The following is a 19,273-nucleotide window of genomic DNA, read 5'->3' on the forward strand; positions in this document are numbered from 1 at the left end:
GTAAGGCACCCACTGGGTGTCACACGCTGATCTGAACATCTAGCTGATACCACAACGGTGAGCGTATCAGACGAGACCTCTGCCTTAGCAGGGCTGGTCCAGTGATCACACGCGTCGCGACCGCGCTGGACGATGTGGAGGACGGGTACAGGGTAGCAAACAGGATGGGTCCCAGAGGTCGTGGAAGGCTTCCCGGGGGCAGTACCTAAGCTGTTCCCGGAAGGACCAGCAGGACTTCACTAGGGGAGGATAAGGCGCCCACCGTAGGCGGAGAGGAGAGTGGACTGGAGGGGGCTGATCACTCCGCAGCCGATTCCCCCACAGAAGTCTCTCCACTCCATCCGTGTCCCTACATCACCGCCCTGGCCCACGCCTTCATCTTCTGCCTGGGTCACGACAGGCTCGCAGGCCTTCGCCCACATCTGCTTATAGCCTTCAGTTCATTCTCAGCCCAAATCAAAGCTAAGCATGTCTCTCACACACGGGTCAATCTTCCCTTGACTTTAGGGTCAAGCCAAAAGCCTGGGCAGACTTATAAAGCCCTGTCTTGTCTGGGCTTTTCCAGCTCTGCAGCCCTGTGTCATACACTTTATACCCCACTCTCTGGATTCCCTTCAGGTCCTCAAGCCCCAGGGCCTTGGCACACGCTATGCCACTTTCTCGGGGAAGCTTTCCCCAACTCCCATCCCCATCCAGTGCTCCCCTGTATTTACCCTCAGAGGACCCTGTCCCTCTTCCTTACAGGGTTCTATCAGTTGGTGACTATGAGTCTGTGCTGATCACGTGACTGTTCTCCACAAGAGCCATCTCTGCTCTGCTCATTGTTTCCTTAGTGCCCAGAAGAGCCCAGGACACAAGCACTCTGACACCCCCCCACTCTGTTGTGGGATCTTACCTAGGCCACTTTACCTTTGTGGCATCAGTGTTCTAATATGTAAAATGTAACCAACACTTGCCATGCAGACTTGCTCTCAGGAGCGAATCCATTATTTAATGGATAAAAAGCACTGGATAAAAGTACTATCCTCAAAGTTAAGAAATAAGTTACGAGAGACTTTCAACAGAACAGAAGAGATGTTCACCGTTCCAGCTTTATTTTCATTTGGTCACACATGCTTTAAAAAACATACACACACGCCTGTAAAATACCCAAACATCAGGAGTCAGAAGGGCATAAAACGGGGGGCTTACAGGTGGAAAGGATATCCTAGGCTTCAGAACAAACACAACCAACTCACAAATTTCTTTGTTCAAAACACAAAAATATTCTGTTTTTAATGACATTTAAGTTTTTTTGGTTTTGTTTTTTTTTAAAGGAACATTTTAGGGACAAAAACTAAGCTTCTTGTATTGCCTGAAGCAGAGCCTGGCTTCTTTCTTCCTTGAAGGCCTTTTGCAAAACACAGAACCAGCATTTGCTGGCCTTGATGTTCTCCACTCCCGCCCTGCCCTCTGGAAGTGCAGGGCTACAGGGCATCCAGGATGTGGTCGATCTTGGTGACCAGCTCCTGTCGCTTTCCCGAGATGAGCTTCTCGTTCTCGATGTACGTGTCTTTCTTGAGCTTGCCAGCCACCAGCCGCTCGGCCTCCACTGCCGACTTCAGTACCAGCTCCTTGACCTGCGCGTCCAGCTTCTGCATTTCGCTCACCTGGCCGAGGCAAGAGCAGGGCAGGGCTCGAGTGCCCTCCGCGGCCCCGCCCCACAGACCCACCACCTCCCGGGGCAGAGGGGCTGCTGTGCAGGGAGAGACCAGCTTCACCCCCTGTAAGGCCTGTTCCTGCAAGCTCTGGGCCCTGTGAGCCAGGCCCTTCACCACCCCCGGCCCCAGATGTAGAGAGACTGTAAGGATCGAGTGTGGAGACACCGACACCGCCCGGCACAGTGCCGGACACATGCAGGCACTCAGTGAACGTTTGTTCTCTTCCCTCCCACGGCCAAACTTGGCCAGGGACTTGGTTGGGCAGAGGGCCAACGGCAGCGGGCGGGCGACTCCTGTTATCACCACCTGGGTGTCAGGCTGAGGCCTTTTATAGCCACATTGATTCAACACTCAACAAATACTTGTAAGCCATGAAGCCAGGCACGACTCTACGCTCTGGAAAACAGCAGTAACGACAGATGTGGCATCTCACCCTCGGGAAGCTGACGCACAATAAATACTTAAGCACACGAATACATGGTTTCACAAAGGGGCGGGTGTGCGGAAGAAAACAGCACAGGGTGCGGAGAGGGAGCAGGAGTGGGTGGGGGCGCGTGGAGAGGGTGGTCGGGGGCTCAGAAGGGCACCCCAGGGGCTTTTAGCCTCATTTACAAGCGCCAAGAACTCATGCAGCACGTCCTAGGCAGGGTTCCTGGCGCTTCACATGCACTAACTCATTTCACATGACTGCTGTGAGCTCAGTAAGGGTTAACAGTTCCCCCATTTTAGAGATGAGGAAACTGAGGCACGCAAGTTAGGTAACCTGCTCCGGTTCAGAAACTCTGAATCAGAGCCTGGATTCAAACCCACAATTCTAAGTCTGCGTGCTTCTCCCTGCAGCCCGAGCAACCTGGAGCCTCGTCCAGTCTGGCCTCCAGGAGAGGAAGCAGCTGCTCTCAACACCAGTGCTGTGGAGGCCAGCAGCGCTTCCTCCAAATCCAGCTCACAACCAAAAGCCGAGATCTCGTTCCACCCCAAGGGTCGGCACCACGCGACGCGGCCATAACTGGGCAGCCCACCCCACAGGCCAGCGGCAAGCAAGCCATGGTGGGCAAGGCAGGAACGAGCCGGGTGACTGGGCGGCGGCAGGCACTTACTCTGTCGCACAGGTCGGAGCCCTCCGTCTTCAGCCTGGACTGCAGCAGCGCCACCTCGCTGGCCAAGGCCTTGTGCTCCGTTTCCAGGCTCTTCTTGCCACTGTTGAGGGTGGACACGTCCCGGGACTGTTTGTACCTATTGACTGTCTCGTCAAAGTGACGGTAGAGACCTAGTCTCTTGTTGACCAGGGTCAAGACCTGCTCTGTGATGCAGGCCACCTTCATCCTGGCTTCTGCAGCCGGATCCTGGGGGAGAGACACCGCGTGTGATGACATCAGCCCTGAGCCCACTTCGACCTTCTCCTCCCAAGGAGCACCCACCACTAGCACACGAACGAGAAAAGCCGCCATCTTGGAAAGTCAGAGAATCACACTCTTGCCGACACTGACCCTGGAACGGTTCAGCAACGGGCAGGACGGGACAGGAAGATGAAGCAGACGTTCACATCCAAGTCCAGCAGGACACACAGACTGGTATAAAAGGGATACTAAAGCCAGGGTGCACCGTGAGAGGGGGTATGAGGTGCTGAGGGAGGAGAAATTCCATCTCGGGCCGGGGAAGACTTCCAGGGCCTAAAGGATGAAGCCCAATCTCCTTAGCCAGCCACGGCCCTTCAGACACGACCCCATGTACTCCCCAGAACCCCTCACCAGTGGGCTACTGCAGAAGCCCTAACCGGGCATGCTCAAAGGCTGACTCTGGCCTGCAGAAGGTCGATTTGGCCCACAATTAGTTTTTTTTCCTCAATAAATTTTCAAAGCTTTAAAACAGAGATGTATACACAGGAAATCGGTTGAATAAACGATGACCCATCCATACAAGAGAGTCCTCTGCAGCTATAAAAAAATAAGTAACAAGGAAGAAAGCTCTCTACGAACTGACATGAGTGATTTTCAGGATACGTTAGTTAAGTGAAAAAAACAGTGAAAAATAGATATGCTGTTGCTACCTTTTGTGTACAAAAGAAGAAAATAAGAATTAAATATCGGCCTATTTTTGCAAAATAAACAAATCAGAAAGGCTACCTAGGGAACTGATGAAATTGTTCCCTACAAGGCAGGGTGGGACAGGATGGAGGAAACCACACCATTTTCAAATTCTCAATTTAGAACTTTGTTAATGTTTTACAGTATCACAACCAACATTAAATATTACCAATGATGGAGGAAGAAACCAGAATAAAATTCAAGCATAAATGAACCTAACTACCTTTCAAATGAGTAACATGGGAAAGAAGAACAGAGCAACTACCTTGGGATCACAGTACTCTGACACTATAGTCTCAATCTAAAGACAAAAAGAGGGCTTCCCGGGCTTCCCTGGTGGCGCAGTGGTTGAGAGTCCGCCTGCCGATGCAGGGGACATGGGTTCGTGCCCCAGTCCGGGAGGATCCCACGTGCCGCGGAGCGGCTGGGCCCATGAACCATGGCCGCTGAGCCTGCGCGTCTGGAGCCTGCGCATCCGGAGCCTGTGCTCCTCAACGGGAGAGGCCACAACAGTGAGAGGCCTGCGTACCGCAAAAAAAAAAAAAAAAAAAAAGGCTTCCCTAGTGGCACAGTGGTTGAGAATCCGCCTACCAATGCAGGGGACATGGGTTTGATCCCCAATATTGGAAGTTCCCACATGCCACGGAGCAACTAAGCCCACGCACCACAACTACTGAGCCCACACTCTAGAGCCTGTGAGCCACAACTACTGAAGCCTAGGAGCCTAGAGCCTGTGCTCCACAACAAGAGAAGCCACCACAATGAGAAGCCCACGCACCGCAATGAAGAGTAGCCCCCGCTCGCCGCAACCAGAGAAAGCCTGGACACAGCAACGAAGACCCAATGCAGCCAAAAATAAATAAATAAATTAAAAAAAATAAAGACAAAAACAACTGCCAAGAAACCTGGCGCTCTACTGGTAGGTTTGGTGTTTGTAGTGGTACGAGTGCAGCAACTGTGGAACTGTTTTGTTTTGTTTACAGACTTCAGCAAATAAACAAACACACTGATGTTGGGATCCAGGCAAAGAACTCTTCGGTGTTAGACTGGAATAACTCATATTTCAAATACCACATGTATTTATCTCCCGGCTCTGTCTGCTGAAAGGGCTGAGGAGCAGAGATGCTCCAAAAGCAGTGATCACAACCAGCTCCCAGATCATGGTCTCCAGGTACCATTCTGCACTGAAAGGAATCGGAGCTCCTTGGAGAAAGTACAAGATATGCTGGAAACGTATTGCTGCACACCACAATAAGGAAGTGCTCAAAAATATGATGTAGACAATCAAGCCTGGGACACTTGAGCATCAAAAGGAACAGCACAGTGGGCAGTAATCCAATAAAAAAACACATGAATCCAAACGAATAATGAATCAACCAACCAGCAAGAAAAGCTTTTCCTTATAGTAGAAAACAACCTGGTAAGGTAAAAGGCACCATAGTTTTTCAGCCACCACAACTATCAGATTCAGATAAGAATTAGTAATAAATACTGTAACTAACGGGTGAATATATATGATATTTATATAGCCTCAAACAGATTATATATTAATTGCGAAGAGAAAAATAGTAACTTTACAGTGAATAAACCAAGAAAGGCACCAACTCAACCAAGGAAAGTCAGTATCACCAACCCCGGACCAAATGACATCAGGTACCTCCCAACGCGATGCACTGCAGACACAGCACCACTTTATAATGCTCTTGCCAAAAATGCATAATCTGAATTTTCAAGGAGAAACATAAGAAAGCTAAATTACCTACAAAGGCTGAGGAGTGTCCCAGATTAAAGCAGACTAAGGAAATAATAACAACTAAATGCAATGCATCATCCTCAACTGAATTCTGAAGTATGAAAAATAACGGCTATAGAAGTTACCCTTGGGGTGATCAGCAAAATTTGAGCCTGGACTGGGTTCTGGTTGTTATTAGAGCAACGTCGCATTCCCAACTTCGATCACTGTGCTCTGGCTGTGTGAAACGGGGCCCTTGTGGTCAGGCTGTGCACACGCGTTAAGTATTCAAGGGAGGTGGGCAACTTAAACGGCTCAGGAAGGGTACGTACGACAGCGAGGCCAAATGTTAACCACTCCGTCCAGGTGAAGAGTGCACAAGAGTTCGTTTTACTATTCTTGCAAAATGTCTAAATGCAGAATTATTTTAAAACTCGGGATTTTTTAAATTAATAAAACCAAAGTAATTTTTATAGCTTAGAAAATGGGGATATGTCACAGTAAAACCTAGACTCAGCCCTTCTGCGTGACAAGGCCAGCAGCTACCCCGGGGCAGCCTCACTGGTCTACGGAACCAGCCAGACCAACGTCCTTGCTCATTAGTACCAACTGCCACCCACAGGCCCCAGCGAAAGTCTGCCATGCTGTCCCACAAGCTGCTCCCTCCAGCCAAAGGCCCCGCCCCACCTCTTCTGCCAGTCACTTCCCCGGGAGCCTTTCTGGGCACACGCTCTGCCCACCGCCTCTCCCCACGGAACTAGCTGCCAGCAGCAACCTGTCTCCTTCAATAGCGCATGTCTGTGACCATAGCAACAAAAGGAGGGGTCTCTAGGGTAACTGTCAGCTGAGGCTACAGGCAGGGTAGAGGCGTATGTCACGCAGCCGGGCGCTGGGAAAGCGAGTCAAGCGCACTCTGCAGGCAGCTGAGTTGGGTACCTTTGTGATGGAGAAGTCCAGCCTGACGTAGACGATGACGGTGAAGAACAGGACGTAGAAGGCAGCCACCACCAGCAGGGGCTCCTGCAGCATGAGCACCTTGTTGAAGGTGTAGTGCACCTGGGGGGAGCCAGGAACACAGGCTGACACACAGGTCCCCCCGGACTCGGAAACCTGGGGGCGAAGGGGCCTCGCCAGGCCTACAACTGTCCGGGCTGCCCCCGCCGTCTGCCCCACCCCCGCCCCCAGAGGCGGCTGTGCCCAAACCACTCCAGGCAAGGAGGAGAGGGTGGCAAGCCCCTGACCCTGCAGCCACGCTCCAGGGAGGAGGCCTGGGAGGCAGGGCTGTGGAGCGCGTACCACCATGTCCTGAATGTGCTGTTCCACCAGGTTTTGCTTGTGGGCCACGATCACGGGGCGGCCAAACGTGTCCAGGTAGGTGTAGTGCAGCTCATCAGGGGCTCGGCTGATCTCGTAGGGACTGTCCACTTGGATGTTCCTAGATGCCGACGGGAGGAAACTGAGCCTCAGACAAACAGCACTGACCCGCCAGGTTCACAGTGAGGATCCAAGCCCCAAGGGGTCTTCCAGGGTCACGAGTTCTACTCCACTCTGCTCCCCTCCCACCACAGGGAACACCCAACCCCCCGAGACCGCGGACCCACTGTCAGAAAGCCCTGAGTATGAGAATGTTCTGTCGCCCATGCCAAGGGCAGGTGGCCCTGTGAGCGTCCACTGGCTTCTGCCAACTGGACTCCTAGAGACGCCGTGGCTCTGTCCTTCCCCAAGCCTGGTTCTTCAACTTAGACCAACATTTGATGAGATCCCTTACCCTTCCACATTCCTTCCTTTCTGCTTAAACTGGCCAAAGCCAGCTCCCTCTGTTTATAACCATGGAACCTGATGTACCATCTGAGACCACCCTCCCCCCCCACCTTCTGAACCTGGTGTGACACGCCCAGGACAAGACAAAGCTGCCTCCACTATCCCTCCCCTTCCTAGGAGCACAGCCCAAGGCCACCCAGCTGCCTCAACTCTGCGGTTCTTTCCTTTTGCCAGTCACCTCATCGGGCTCAGGCCATCACTCTGGCCTGCTGTGAATCCTGCCCCTGTCATAGAAAGGGCTGTGTTGGGATAGCTCATAAGCGAATCTTGTGCCCTCACTGAGTCAAATGTCTCAGTTTAAACTCCAACGCAAGCCCCTCTGCGCCCTAGAACCCTACGTCCCCCTGAGGTGCCAAGAGGGGCACCACCAGGAAGGGAGACAGGAAGGGAGGTCAGACTCACTTGGCCCCCTCTGGCAGGATGATCTTCACAGTCAGAGAGTCTATCACTTGTTCATCAAACACGTGGTCCACAAGCCTCATCTTCAATGCATACTGGTCTCCTGGAGGGTCAAGCAGACACAGCTGTGACTGGTTTTGTGCGTGTCTTTTTTGTAAGTAAAGTACTAGAATCTAGGCCCTGAATGTCACAAAAGGAGACACCAGCCACCACCGACTGTGTGCCTTCAATGAAAACACATCAGCTGAGTCTTGCTGAAAGGATCGACCTGAGTCTGATCAGGCTCCAGAGACAGCTGTCAGTGGGCTAGAAATACGGAAGACAGAGGAATGTGCTGCCCTGCACTCTGACCCGCAATCAGCAAAATCCAGACCATGGGCTACACTACAAATAAGGTCAAGTTCTTCAACAGATAAACCATGAGGAAAAGAGATGGAGGAGGAAACTATGGATTACTAGAGGCTGACAAGACAAATCAACTTTTTTGAAAAATGCAGAACTAGAGTATCTAGAGACATACAAGTGGGTGACAGAACGATGAAGACATTCAAGAGAGTGGCTCCCAAAAGGCAGGACGGTGACCACTGTTGTGGGGAAAAGAGGAGGTACGTGAGGGCCTTCCGAGCGGCTGGCAAATTTCAGTTTCTTGAGTGATCACCTGAGTGATGGCTACAAGGTGTTCCTCTTATAATTTACTGAGCTTTACATTAGTTTTGTGTGATTTACTCTACTTTATTTTGCATTAAAAAGGTTTTAAAAAGAAAGACTTGGAAATATGACAAAATGTTTATAATCAGTAGTTCTGGGTGCTTGTGTAAAAGTGTTTATTATTCTCTGAATTTTTTATTTTTTAAATATTTCAAATGTAAAGAATTTAAGCAGTTCCTTCTTATGCTAGAACTGGGGGTAAGAAGCTTTTTACTGTCCTATGTGAATTGATTACCATATGCAGGTATCACTTTTACAACAGTAATTTATACCCACCCATGAAAAGTTGTTGCTGATGTCCCAGCCTTCCTAAGAATGACAAGAGAATACCCTCTCCCCATCTAAAAGGACTGGCAATTATCTCACACTCACACACACACACACACACACACACACACGACACAACACAAAACAAACCCACAGGAAATTAAAGAAAAAGACAGTCTTTCCCTTTTCAACTCTCTAACAATTGAAAACTGACCCAAATTATACAGGTACTCATAGCTTGGGAGGTTGTAGCCGACGATGTAATGGGTCTTCCACCCGCCAAAAAGAGGAAAGCGAGGCCGGATTTCCATCTCTACAGAGTCATCCAAAATAAGAAGGTGGCTGGTGGAAACATTGCCAATCTCATCCCGATAATAAACATCCTGTGCAGCAGCAGGAAGGATGGTCTGCAAGAGAGTGAGTATACCTTCTGAAGACTCCAGAAACTGACGCAGAGGAAGTATCCTAAGTCCAGAAAAGACTTCCTGCACCAAGCTCTTCATCACATAACTACTTAATAGTCTCCAAACTGTGAACAACCTGAGGAGAGTCTAACTTCCCCCCAAAGGCTTCAAAATATCTAGATGCCTCATCTGCTTCTGAATCAAGGTTGGTAAGTAGCCAAATTCTTCTAAACAGTAAATAACAGACTCATAAATACCTTTGCAAATGCTAAAGACTTAATACCAAGGTAAAAATAATCTGTTATTTTGCAGGAAAGCAAACTAAAGATGGAGGAAATCACATGAAATCGCTAGGTGGTTTATGGTTTACTTATGAAAGGGGTTTCCACCTAATATTTTAAACTAATTTTTAAAAATCTTTACTTATTTTTAATTATTTATTTCCAAATCTGTAAGCACATTTTGATAATCGAGAGGAAAATGTAATGCCTTTGTTCGCACAGTGAGCGCTTCTGTAATACTTAAGTACGTGAAAATGCTTCTAGGATTTCATTTATAAGACAGAAAAAGATACAAAACTGTATATGCAATACGATCAAATGTTTTTTAAAAACAGTATCATAAAAGAAAAAGGAAATGCATAAAAGAGTGTCAGCAAAACTAGTGCCTGGGTTTGTTTTTCCTTTTTCCATTATTCAAATTTTCTTTAAAAAACATGACTGACTTATATAAATGGGGTCTTTTATTTTTGGGGGCCTTGATGCTAGTTCCCCAACCAGGGATTGAACCTGGGCCCCAGCAGTGAAAATGCCAAGTCCTAACCACTGGAATTCCTGGGGGTGATTTTTTTTTTAACATTCTGTTGGTTCTAACACTGTCACTCAACTACCTGAACACCAGTCAATCCCAACGACTGTCCATAATTAGCTACTTTCAAAAAGCAAAAGAAAGGGCAGACGTGATAGTCATAGCTTCCCCGCTGTCCAAGTCCAGCAGTCCTTACCTTAAAAGAACGGATGGAGGAGACGCCACTATCCGGCTGTCTCTGGTAATCATAGCGTGAAAAAGGCCCCTTCAGCACAGCCCCCGTGTGCTTCAGGTCCACGTTTTCCTCCACAGCAATGTTACCCCAGTGGGAGACCTCAATGACTCGGGTCATGCTGGTGATGGTCAGGAAAGGGCTGTTGTTCTCCGAATGTACTTTAAAAGTGTCCTGGAGAGGAAGGAAACAAGCAGCTCAAAGTCTGGTGACAGAGGAATCAACACTAGCTTAAAGCAAATTGATTGGAATCAACCTATGCATCAGTACCAGGATGGTTAAGCTGTGACACATCTAATGTATGCAACAGAATGGTTAAACTGTGCTGTCTCTACTGCAATGACGTGGAAATATTCACGATACATTATTAATGGGAAAGATAGAATGCCCAAAGCTGTTTTAGGTGCCAACGTAAACATCATTTGTTTTACAAACAAAATTGTCTATACTTCTTATTTTAGAGCGACTATGTGAGAAAAAGAAAACAGTACCTGAACTGAGACACATGAGAATCTCAACACAGATAGGAAACAGAATTACAGATTATTTCTACTTTCTCCTTGTAGTTCTTGTTTTCCAAATTTCTGCAAACGAGCCTTTTAAATTGATCTTTTTAAACCAATTTTTACAGTTTTAAAATAAAATAAAATCTTAAGCTGTAAATAAAGAAAAACTGTAACTAGGAAATAAATATAAGATCTAATGAAGACAAAACCTCTCACCAGTGAGCTAACAAATAACTCATAACTGAGGGAGACACGTAGCATTACTGGATTGTTCTAACCTGAAGAAAATTCATCTGGAAAAGTTCACAGAAGAAACTTTTTAAGATAACATTTATGGAGTTGACATGTATGTATGTATCAGGCACTCTTTATGAGCTCTGAAGAAGCACAGAATTTCATTTAATCCTCAAAACATCACAATGAAGTAATTACTACTTATCTCCAATTTTACAAATAAAAAACCCAGAGGCCCAGCAGTTACTATTAAGAAATCTTTCTGGTCACAGATACAAAGAACAGATTGGTGGTTGCCAGAGGTATGGGTGGGAGAAATGGGTGAACTGTTTTGTTTCTTTTTAATTTAAATAAACTGAATAACAAATTTTTTTAAAAGTAAAATTACAAAAAGACCAGAAAAACATCAAATTAAAAAGCTGTTGTACAGCTAAGGAAACTACCAATAAAATGAAAAGGTTGCCTACTGAATGGAAGAAGATATTTGCAAATGATACAGCCAATAGGGGATTAACATCCAAACTGTACAAAGAACTCCTACAACCTGACATCAAAAAACAAAGGACCCAGTTTACAAATGGGCAGAGGATCTGAATAGACATTTTTCCAAGGAAGATATTCAGAGAGCCAACAGGCAAGTGAACAGATGCTCCACATGGCTAATCATCAGGCAAATGCAAATCAACCCCCAATGAGCTACTACCACTGCACACCTGTCAGAATGGCCGTCATCAAAAGACAATAAATAACAAGTGTCAGTGAGGATGTAGAGAAAAAGGAAACCTCATGCACTGTGGCGGGGCGTGTAAACTGGGGCAGCCACAACAGAAAACAGTATGGAGGTTCCTTAAAAAATTAAAAATACAGCTACCGTATGACCCAGCAACTCTACTCCTGGTATTTATCCAAACAAAATGAAAAACACTCATTAGAAAAGTTGTATGCACCTCAAAGTTCATAGCAGCCTCATTTACAGCAGCCAAGATACAGAAGCAACCTAAGTGCCCATCAATAGATGAATGGATAAAGATGTGAGATACACACACACACACACACACACACACAGTGGAACACTACTCAGTCATAAAAAAGAATGGAACCTTGCCATGTGTGACAACATGGATGGATCTAGAGGGTACTATGCTAAATGAAATAAATCAGAAAAAGACAAATACTGTATGATTTCACTTATATGTGGAATCTAGAAAACAAATGAACAAAATAGAAACAGAGTTATAGAGAACAAACAGGTGGTTGCCAGAGGTGGGGGGGAGGTCAGGGAAGGAGAGAAATAGGTGAGGCACATTAAGAGGTACAACCTTCCAGTTGCAAAATAAATGAGACAAGTACGAAATGTACGGTGTGGGGAAGTCAATAACTATGCAATACCTTTGTATGGTGACATATCTTAACTGCACTTATTGTGGTGCTCGTTTTGAAATGTACAGAAATACCGAATCAATATATCGTATAACAGGAACTAACACAGTGTTGTAGGTTAATGACACTTTGAAAACCAAAAACCAAGCAAACAAACTCATAGAGAAAGATATCAGATTTGTGGCCCCCAGAGGCAGAGACGGGACGGAGGGAGAATTGGAGGAAGTGGTCAAAAGGTCCAAACTTCCAGCTGTAACATAAATAAGTACTAGGGATGTGACGTACAATGTGATAAATATAATTAGCACTGCTGTACATTACATATGAAAGCTAAGAGAGTAAATCCTAAGAGTTCTTATCACAAGGAAAAAATTTTTTTCTATTTCCTTAACTTTTTTTTTTTTAATTTCACAGCCCCTCGTCGCATATAATTTATATATGAAGCACCAAAACTGGAGCCAAGGTCTGAACAGGTACCTATTTCTTTAATTTTGTGTCTGTATGAGATGATGAATGTGCACTAAGCTCCCTGTGACAGTCATTTCATGATATAAGTCAAATCATGATGCTGTACTCCTTGAACTTACTCAGTGCTGTATGTCAATTTAATCTCATTAAAAGTGGAAGAGGGGCTTCCCTGGTGGTGCAGTGGTTGAGAGTCTGCCTGCTAGTGCAGGGGACGCGGGTTCGAGCCCTGGTCTGGGAGGATCCCACATGCCGTGGAGCAACTAAGCCCATGAGCCGCAACTGCTGAGCCTGCGCGTCTGGAGCCTGTGCTCCGCAGCGGGAGAGGCCGCGATAGTGAGAGGCCCGTGCACTGCGATGAGGAGTGGCCCCCACTTGCCGCAACTGGAGAAGGCCCTCGCACAGAAACGAAGACCCAACGTGGCCATAAATAAATTAATTAATAAAAATAAAAATAAAAAAAAAGTGGAAGAAAAAAAAAGGACAAAAGGACCAGAAAAACACGTTTCTTTCCCAAAAGTCCAAGAAGTAGACAAGATAAGGTTATTTTACTTTGTTATTTTATTATAATTGTAGTTAACAGCATTTAATGCCAATACTGGCACAGGTATGGGGAAACTGGCAGTTTCATAGTGCTGGTGCCATAATAAATTGGCTAAATTTTCTGAAAAAGCATTTGGCAATACAGCAAGAAATTTTTAAATGTTCATATGCTTTGATTTGAAAACCTGTACTTCAAAAACTCTATCCTGAGAGTACAGAGCAAAGAAAAGATAGAGAAAGGACAGCTGAAGCATTGTAGCAATAGCCTGACAACCACTGAATCTCAGCGACAGATGGCTGTCGTTTACCATACTCTATACTTCTGTGTGTTTGAAACGTCCCATAATAACAACATCTTTTTTAAGCCTTCATCACTCCCTCTGCCTTTAAGGCCCACGCCCTAGGCTCAGCAACACCACCAGCAGCTAACCCCAGCCACCAGGGCCAGCAGAGCTCACATTTTCCCATCCCCGCGCCTTTGTCCCCGCTTTGTCGCCTCTGCCCAGAATGCCTTGTTTCCTGCTCCCCCACGTCCCACCTCCTTTAAAAAGTCCTCCTCAAGCCCCAGCCTGTATCTGAACTCCCAGAATGAGGACAGTGAGCCCCACGGAGTCACTTCTCGGCAGGTTAAAACTCTGGGGATGATCTGACATAGTGCTTTGGATTCCCACCCAAGCCCCTCCATGCGTAGTCACCCCCACAGGAGATATGCTCTGCAGTGGACAGGGGTGGCCTGGACTCCACAAGGGCCCACCTGACTGTAGACAGGGACATCGCGGAAAGGTCCGTAATCCAGGAGGTCCTCGGAGCGCGTGGGGTTCCCCAGCTTGGTGAAGCTCTCCACGTTTCGGGAGGCGAGTTTCACACGCATGGTCTGTGTCTTGGTCGGGTAGGGAGAGTAGAAATAATGGTTCCCCTCAAACACCACAAACTGTTTCTCCGACTGGGTGATCTGGGTTGGATATGGCTGAAGCACATGGGTATAAACGGCTTCCACAATGACTGAAATCTTGGCCCCGGGATCAAGAGCGACTGGGAGCTTGACGGTGAAGAATCTCCCGCTAGAGCAAGAATGAGGAGAAACAAGAGAGATCAAGAAACTGAAAAGAGAGCAGCAGCTTAAAGTCACAGCAAAATTTTGTACCAAGATAAAAGCAGTTACTTCTAAGAGATTACCTTCAACCTATTAATTTAAGCCTTTTTAAAAAAATTTATTTATTTTATATTTGGCTGGGTTGGGTCTTTGTTGCTGCATGCGGGCTTTCTCTAGTTGCAGCGAGCGGGGGCTACCCTTCGTTGCAGTGCGTGGCCTTCTCATTGTGGTGGCTTCTCTTGTTGTGGAGCATGGGCTTTAGACGCGCGGGCTTCAGTAGTTGTGGCGCGCGGGCTCAGTAGTTGTGGCTTGCGGGCTCAGTAGTTGTGGCACACGGGCTTAGTTGTTCCACAGCATGCGGTATCTTCCCGGACCAGGGCTTGAACCCGTGTCCCCTGCATTAGCAGGCGGATTCTTAACCACTGTGCCACCAGGGAAGCCCCTTCCTGCTTTTTAACGTGTGTTTGAAAACTATCCTTAGTAAAGTGTTTTAAAATAAATAACAAGTGCCAGGCCCCCTGCTAGGTACTGAGGTTAAAGCAGAGAAGAAGGCAAGTTCAAACCCAGGCTTCATGTTCAAAGAGCTCAGTCTACCTCCCGCGAAAAAGCATCACTTTTGGGCTTCCCTGGTGGCACAGTGGTTAATCTGCCTGCCAACACAAGAGACACGGGTTCGAGCCCTGGTCCGGGAAGATCCCACATGCCGCGGAGCAACTAAGCCTTTGCGCCACGACTACTGAGCCTGCGCTCTAGAGCCCGCGTGCCACAACTACTGAAGCCCGCACACCGTAGAGCCTGTGCTCCGCAACAAGGGAAGCCACTGCAATGAGAAGCCCGTGCACCACAACGAAGAGCAGCCCCCGCTCACCGCAACTAGAGAAAGCCCGCACAGCAACAAAGACCCAACGCAGCCAAAAATTAAAAAAAATAATAATAATAATAATAAAATAAAATAAAAGGCATCACTTTCAGTGCCCTGAAGGCTGGCGAGGAGGTGTGGTAAGGCTGTCTACCCCTTGGAAACAGGACAGTAGCCAAGCAGCGATGGGAGGGTGTCAGCTGAGGCAAACTGCCTGCAGGTCTCACCCACCAGTTTCCCATCTATTGGCTGGGGATCCCTACCCCCATAGATTAGAGACCTGATCTGGCATGGAAGTAGCGACTTTCCTGTTGTGAAACACACTGCCACTCTCAGGGCAGTCCAATTTCAGCACTAGGACTCAGAGAAGACATCATAAGTGGGTCCAGAATGCAGGAAACCTGTCGCCTGCTACCACACACTCTGTTAGCTGAGACAGCCTCTAACGCGCTGGGCCCATTCTAAGCGGCTCTCCTAGTTATGACTCCAGCCCTGATGTAACCTACAACCAGACAAGGCAAGACAGACACAGATATTCTGACTGTTACCTTACCTTTTACCCTTAATTTTGGTTTCTCGTACTTCCAGATTGTTCTCTTCCTCATCCTCTCCCTTCACCTGTAAAAGGACAAAGGAAGTTATTCTTTTTTGTCTTTTAGTCTCTAAATTTTGAGTCAACAATTAACTAACTGCCGCAGAAGTCCACATTAAAACATTCAAACCACCAGAACTTTGCAAAGATTGAATTCTGGTTTCAGTAACAATTTTTCAAGTGAAATACAAGAACACTGTCAAAAGACCTACTTTTGCACTGGATAAGCTGTATGATATGCTCTAGAAAATCATAATATTTTCCTGAATGATCAAATACACGCATACAAATTAAAATTACGCTTCCAAATACAGTTTACACTTCCAAATAGAAAGGCCAGAAAGGTTTCTTTCTGCATGTTTTCTTCTTCATTTACATTCCAATATGGCTATGCATAGAAAAACTCCCAGTATTATTTTTATTTTTTCATTTTTTATTTTGGCTGCGTTGGCTCTTCGTTGCTACGCAAGGGCTTTCTCTAGTTGTGGCGAGCAGGGGCTACTCTTCGTTGTGGTGCGTGGGCTTCTCATTGCAGTGGCTTCTCTTGCTGTGACATGCAGGCCCCAGAGTGTGCGGTGTGGGCTTCAGTAGTTGCGGTGCATGGGCTCAGTAGTTGTGGCTCAAGGGCTGTAGAGCACAGGCTCAGTAGTTGTGGCACACGAGCTTAGTTGCTCCATGACATGTGGGATATTCCTGGACCAGGGCTCGAACCCGTGTCCCCTGCACTGGCAGGTGGATTCTTAACCACTGCACCACCAAGGAAGTCCCTATGTATTGTTGTAGAAGAAAAGTCTCATGCATAACCAAAACTGATTTTACTTGCGCAAAAGAAGTTAACAGTGGCAAAAGCAATGGCCACTGTGTGGCACACTCTTTTATTATCCTTCATTGCAACCACCTGTGCAACCAGGAAAAGGATGCCAACTCCAGCAGGCTGCAGGGTCTTTCTGAGAAAGAGTAGGCATCTTGAATGAGACTGTGGAACAGATTCTAAGGAAAAAACTTACACACACAGCACTGATCTCTTTGCCAACCCAACCTCCACCAAAAGAAAAAAAATTTAAGACCACCTTTTAAGACTGGAGCAGTGCTTCCCAATAGGGTATACAAAGCTATAATGAGAAAGCTATTTGTAATATTCCAAAAAGCCTAAAAGTTATCATACAATCATCCTCAACAAAGTTGTACAGCCTAATAAAAACAACAAATTTCACTACTTTTACTAGAATCCTATCACAGTGGGAACATTCTAGTATACTTGTGCTTATGAGGAACTCTCATCGCTCAGTTATATGTTGATTTGCCTTAAGAAACATTTATTATCACTTCTAAATATTTACTAGATTCAATGTGTAATCTAATAAAAGGTTAGAGAAACAAAATATTTCAAATATAGGATCCACATGAAAGCAAAAATAGTATGATGAGTCTCTGGTAGTAAAAAGACAAGGAACCACTGGCTCCTAGTCGATAATCATCACGGCCTCTTCTACCAGTTCCCAAAGTTCTACATGTAGTGTTGAAGATAATTCACTGAAACAATTTCACCAAAGCTTCCCAGTCAGTTGCTGGAAAATACACATCTTCCTGGTTAAGTTTATCATCCAGTTACGTTTCCCATTGGGACAGGGGTACAAGGGAGCACACACACCCGTTTCACTCACTCACTCTTGGACTAAAAATCAAAAAATGGTTCCGAATAAATCTGGTGATGGGACTACAGGTTTTATACCCCAACAGAACCCTACCTCACACCATCTAGGCCAGAAGAGGCAATGTCGTACAGTGAAGAACACACACACACAAAGCGTGAAACAAACTAACCAGACTCTTTATTCTAAGACATCATGTAGGAGGTTAAACAACTTAACCTCCCAGACTACAGTCCTCACCAGCAGAAACAGTACACCTCGAAGGGCTCTTACGAGAGTTAAATGAGAATGTACTTAAAATACCTACCACAATACCCGACACAGGTAAATGCTCAATAAGACACCAGTACCAGTACCATAACCCAGCTTGTAAGCGCTCTCCGGCATGATGGCCAGATAGCTTCTGCTGTCGTCTTGTTATACTGTGGCAACCTCACTAGATGATAATTAGCTTTTATAAAAGAATGGGATTTAACATTCAGAACATTCAAATGAAGTTTTAATTCATCCTTCCACAAACCTTTAAGTAAAACTGCGTGTTTCATCATGGACAAAGCATGAGAAGGAAACAGGAGTCATTTCAGAAGCATGATCCCCATAAAGGCAACTTTATAGCTCCAAATTCAGCAGTCAGGTATGCTAAGAAGAAATACGACACTGGAATGACTATTCTCCAAACCAGTAACCGGGTAATCACTTACTGGATGGTGTTTAAGGAAAACAATAATAGAAGGCAAACCTCTGTATACGTATATTCCCTCTATTCCCAAAGCCAACACTGTTTCCTTGAGAGGCGTAAAAATGATCACGGAAATGCATGGCAGAACAGAAGCAAAGTTGGGAGGCATTTATTGCGTTACGGTAAGAATGAGAACCGGCCGGGGAAAGGGAGAGAACTGGACTTTCCCCTTCTGTACTGTATTACTTGCACGAGCTTTTAAACTAATTTTAAGGAAAAGGAAATTTTTTGAAGCCCCGTTCGTAACCGTAAGAAGTGCGTTATATTAACAGCGGTTTCAAACGATTCCAAACTTGGAAGCAGGGGAGCTGCTCCATTTGCGATCGCACTGGACGGAGCCCACCTCCCTGGCGAATCCGCTCTCCAGCCGCACCACCTCGCGGCGCCCCGCAGGCCACGGGCCCAGCCGCCCACGCCGCCGGCCGGGGCTGACGTGTCCGGGGCGGGGACGGGCGCCGGTCCTCCCGGCCGGCCCGTGTCCCCGGGCCCCGCTCACCTGCACGCCGAGGTACGCCAGCTGGGCCTCCAGCTCGGGCTCCAGAGCCAGCAGGAAGGAGGCGACGCGGGGCGAGGAGCTACCGCCCGCGTGCGCCAGGACCACCTCGGCCGTCACCTTGGCCAAGTGGCTGCTCAGGTCCACGGTGCGCTTCACGTCCTCGTTGATCAGCGGCGGCGCATCCGCGGAGGCGCGGCCCGGCGCCGGGGCCCAGGCCCCGATCAGCAGCAGCAGCGGCAGCAGGCGAGCTGCGGGCGCCTCCATGGCCGTGAATGAGCTGGGCCGCAGGTGGCCCACCCGCTCGTGCACCCCGTGTCCGCCACGGCGCAGCCGCCCATTGGGCCCGCCGGCGCCCCAAGATGGCGGCGCCCAGGAGCGAGGACCCCGTCTCCATGGCAACGGGCGGCCCGCCAGGCGCCTGCTTGCGCGCCCTGGCCGGTCTCAGGTCCCTGGAAGCGCCCTGGCCGCCCCACCGCTCTCCCACAGAGGTAACACTGGCAAAGATAAAGGAGGAGCACAGGCTGCGTCTGTCCACAAGAAGTGATGATGAGTGAACGTAT

General features: G+C 47.4%; 1 protein-coding gene across 2 annotated transcripts; it reads right to left on the reverse strand.

Annotated features, from left to right (window-relative positions):
• Positions 1 to 1,073: 1,073 nt before the first annotated feature.
• RPN1 (ribophorin I) lies at positions 1,074 to 19,058 on the reverse strand. Of its 2 annotated transcripts, none has more exons than XM_081245207.1 (10): positions 18,714 to 19,058; positions 15,788 to 15,852; positions 14,037 to 14,343; positions 10,119 to 10,328; positions 8,926 to 9,118; positions 7,740 to 7,839; positions 6,813 to 6,951; positions 6,453 to 6,572; positions 2,798 to 3,043; positions 1,074 to 1,649 (listed from the first exon to the last, which is right to left on the reverse strand). In XM_081245207.1, exons 1-10 carry the CDS (start codon positions 18,975 to 18,977, stop codon positions 1,467 to 1,469), a joined length of 1,827 nt encoding a protein of 608 aa, XP_081101333.1. In that variant the 5' UTR covers positions 18,978 to 19,058; the 3' UTR covers positions 1,074 to 1,466. The 2 variants fall into 2 exon arrangements, with proteins under 2 accessions (XP_081101333.1, XP_081101332.1); XM_081245206.1 differs by having other exon boundaries at positions 18,831 to 19,051.
• Between the last annotated feature and the right edge of the window lie 215 nt (positions 19,059 to 19,273).

Source organism: Mesoplodon bidens, assembly GCF_964165515.1.
Source record: "Mesoplodon bidens genome assembly, chromosome: 10".
NCBI classification, from domain to species: domain Eukaryota; kingdom Metazoa; phylum Chordata; class Mammalia; order Artiodactyla; family Ziphiidae; genus Mesoplodon; species Mesoplodon bidens.

Excerpts from the sequence above, each read along its gene's own strand:
- RPN1 (XM_081245207.1), bottom strand. The coding sequence starts at position 18,977 with ATGGAGGCGCCCGCAGCTCGCCTGCTGCCGCTGCTGCTGCTGATCGGG. Across the intron at positions 14,344-15,787 it reads ACCAAAATTAAGGGTAAAAG|CGGGAGATTCTTCACCGTCA; the intron begins GTAAGGTAACAG and ends TTCTTGCTCTAG. Across the intron at positions 10,329-14,036 it reads ATGTCCCTGTCTACAGTCAG|GACACTTTTAAAGTACATTC; the intron begins GTGGGCCCTTGT and ends CTTCCTCTCCAG.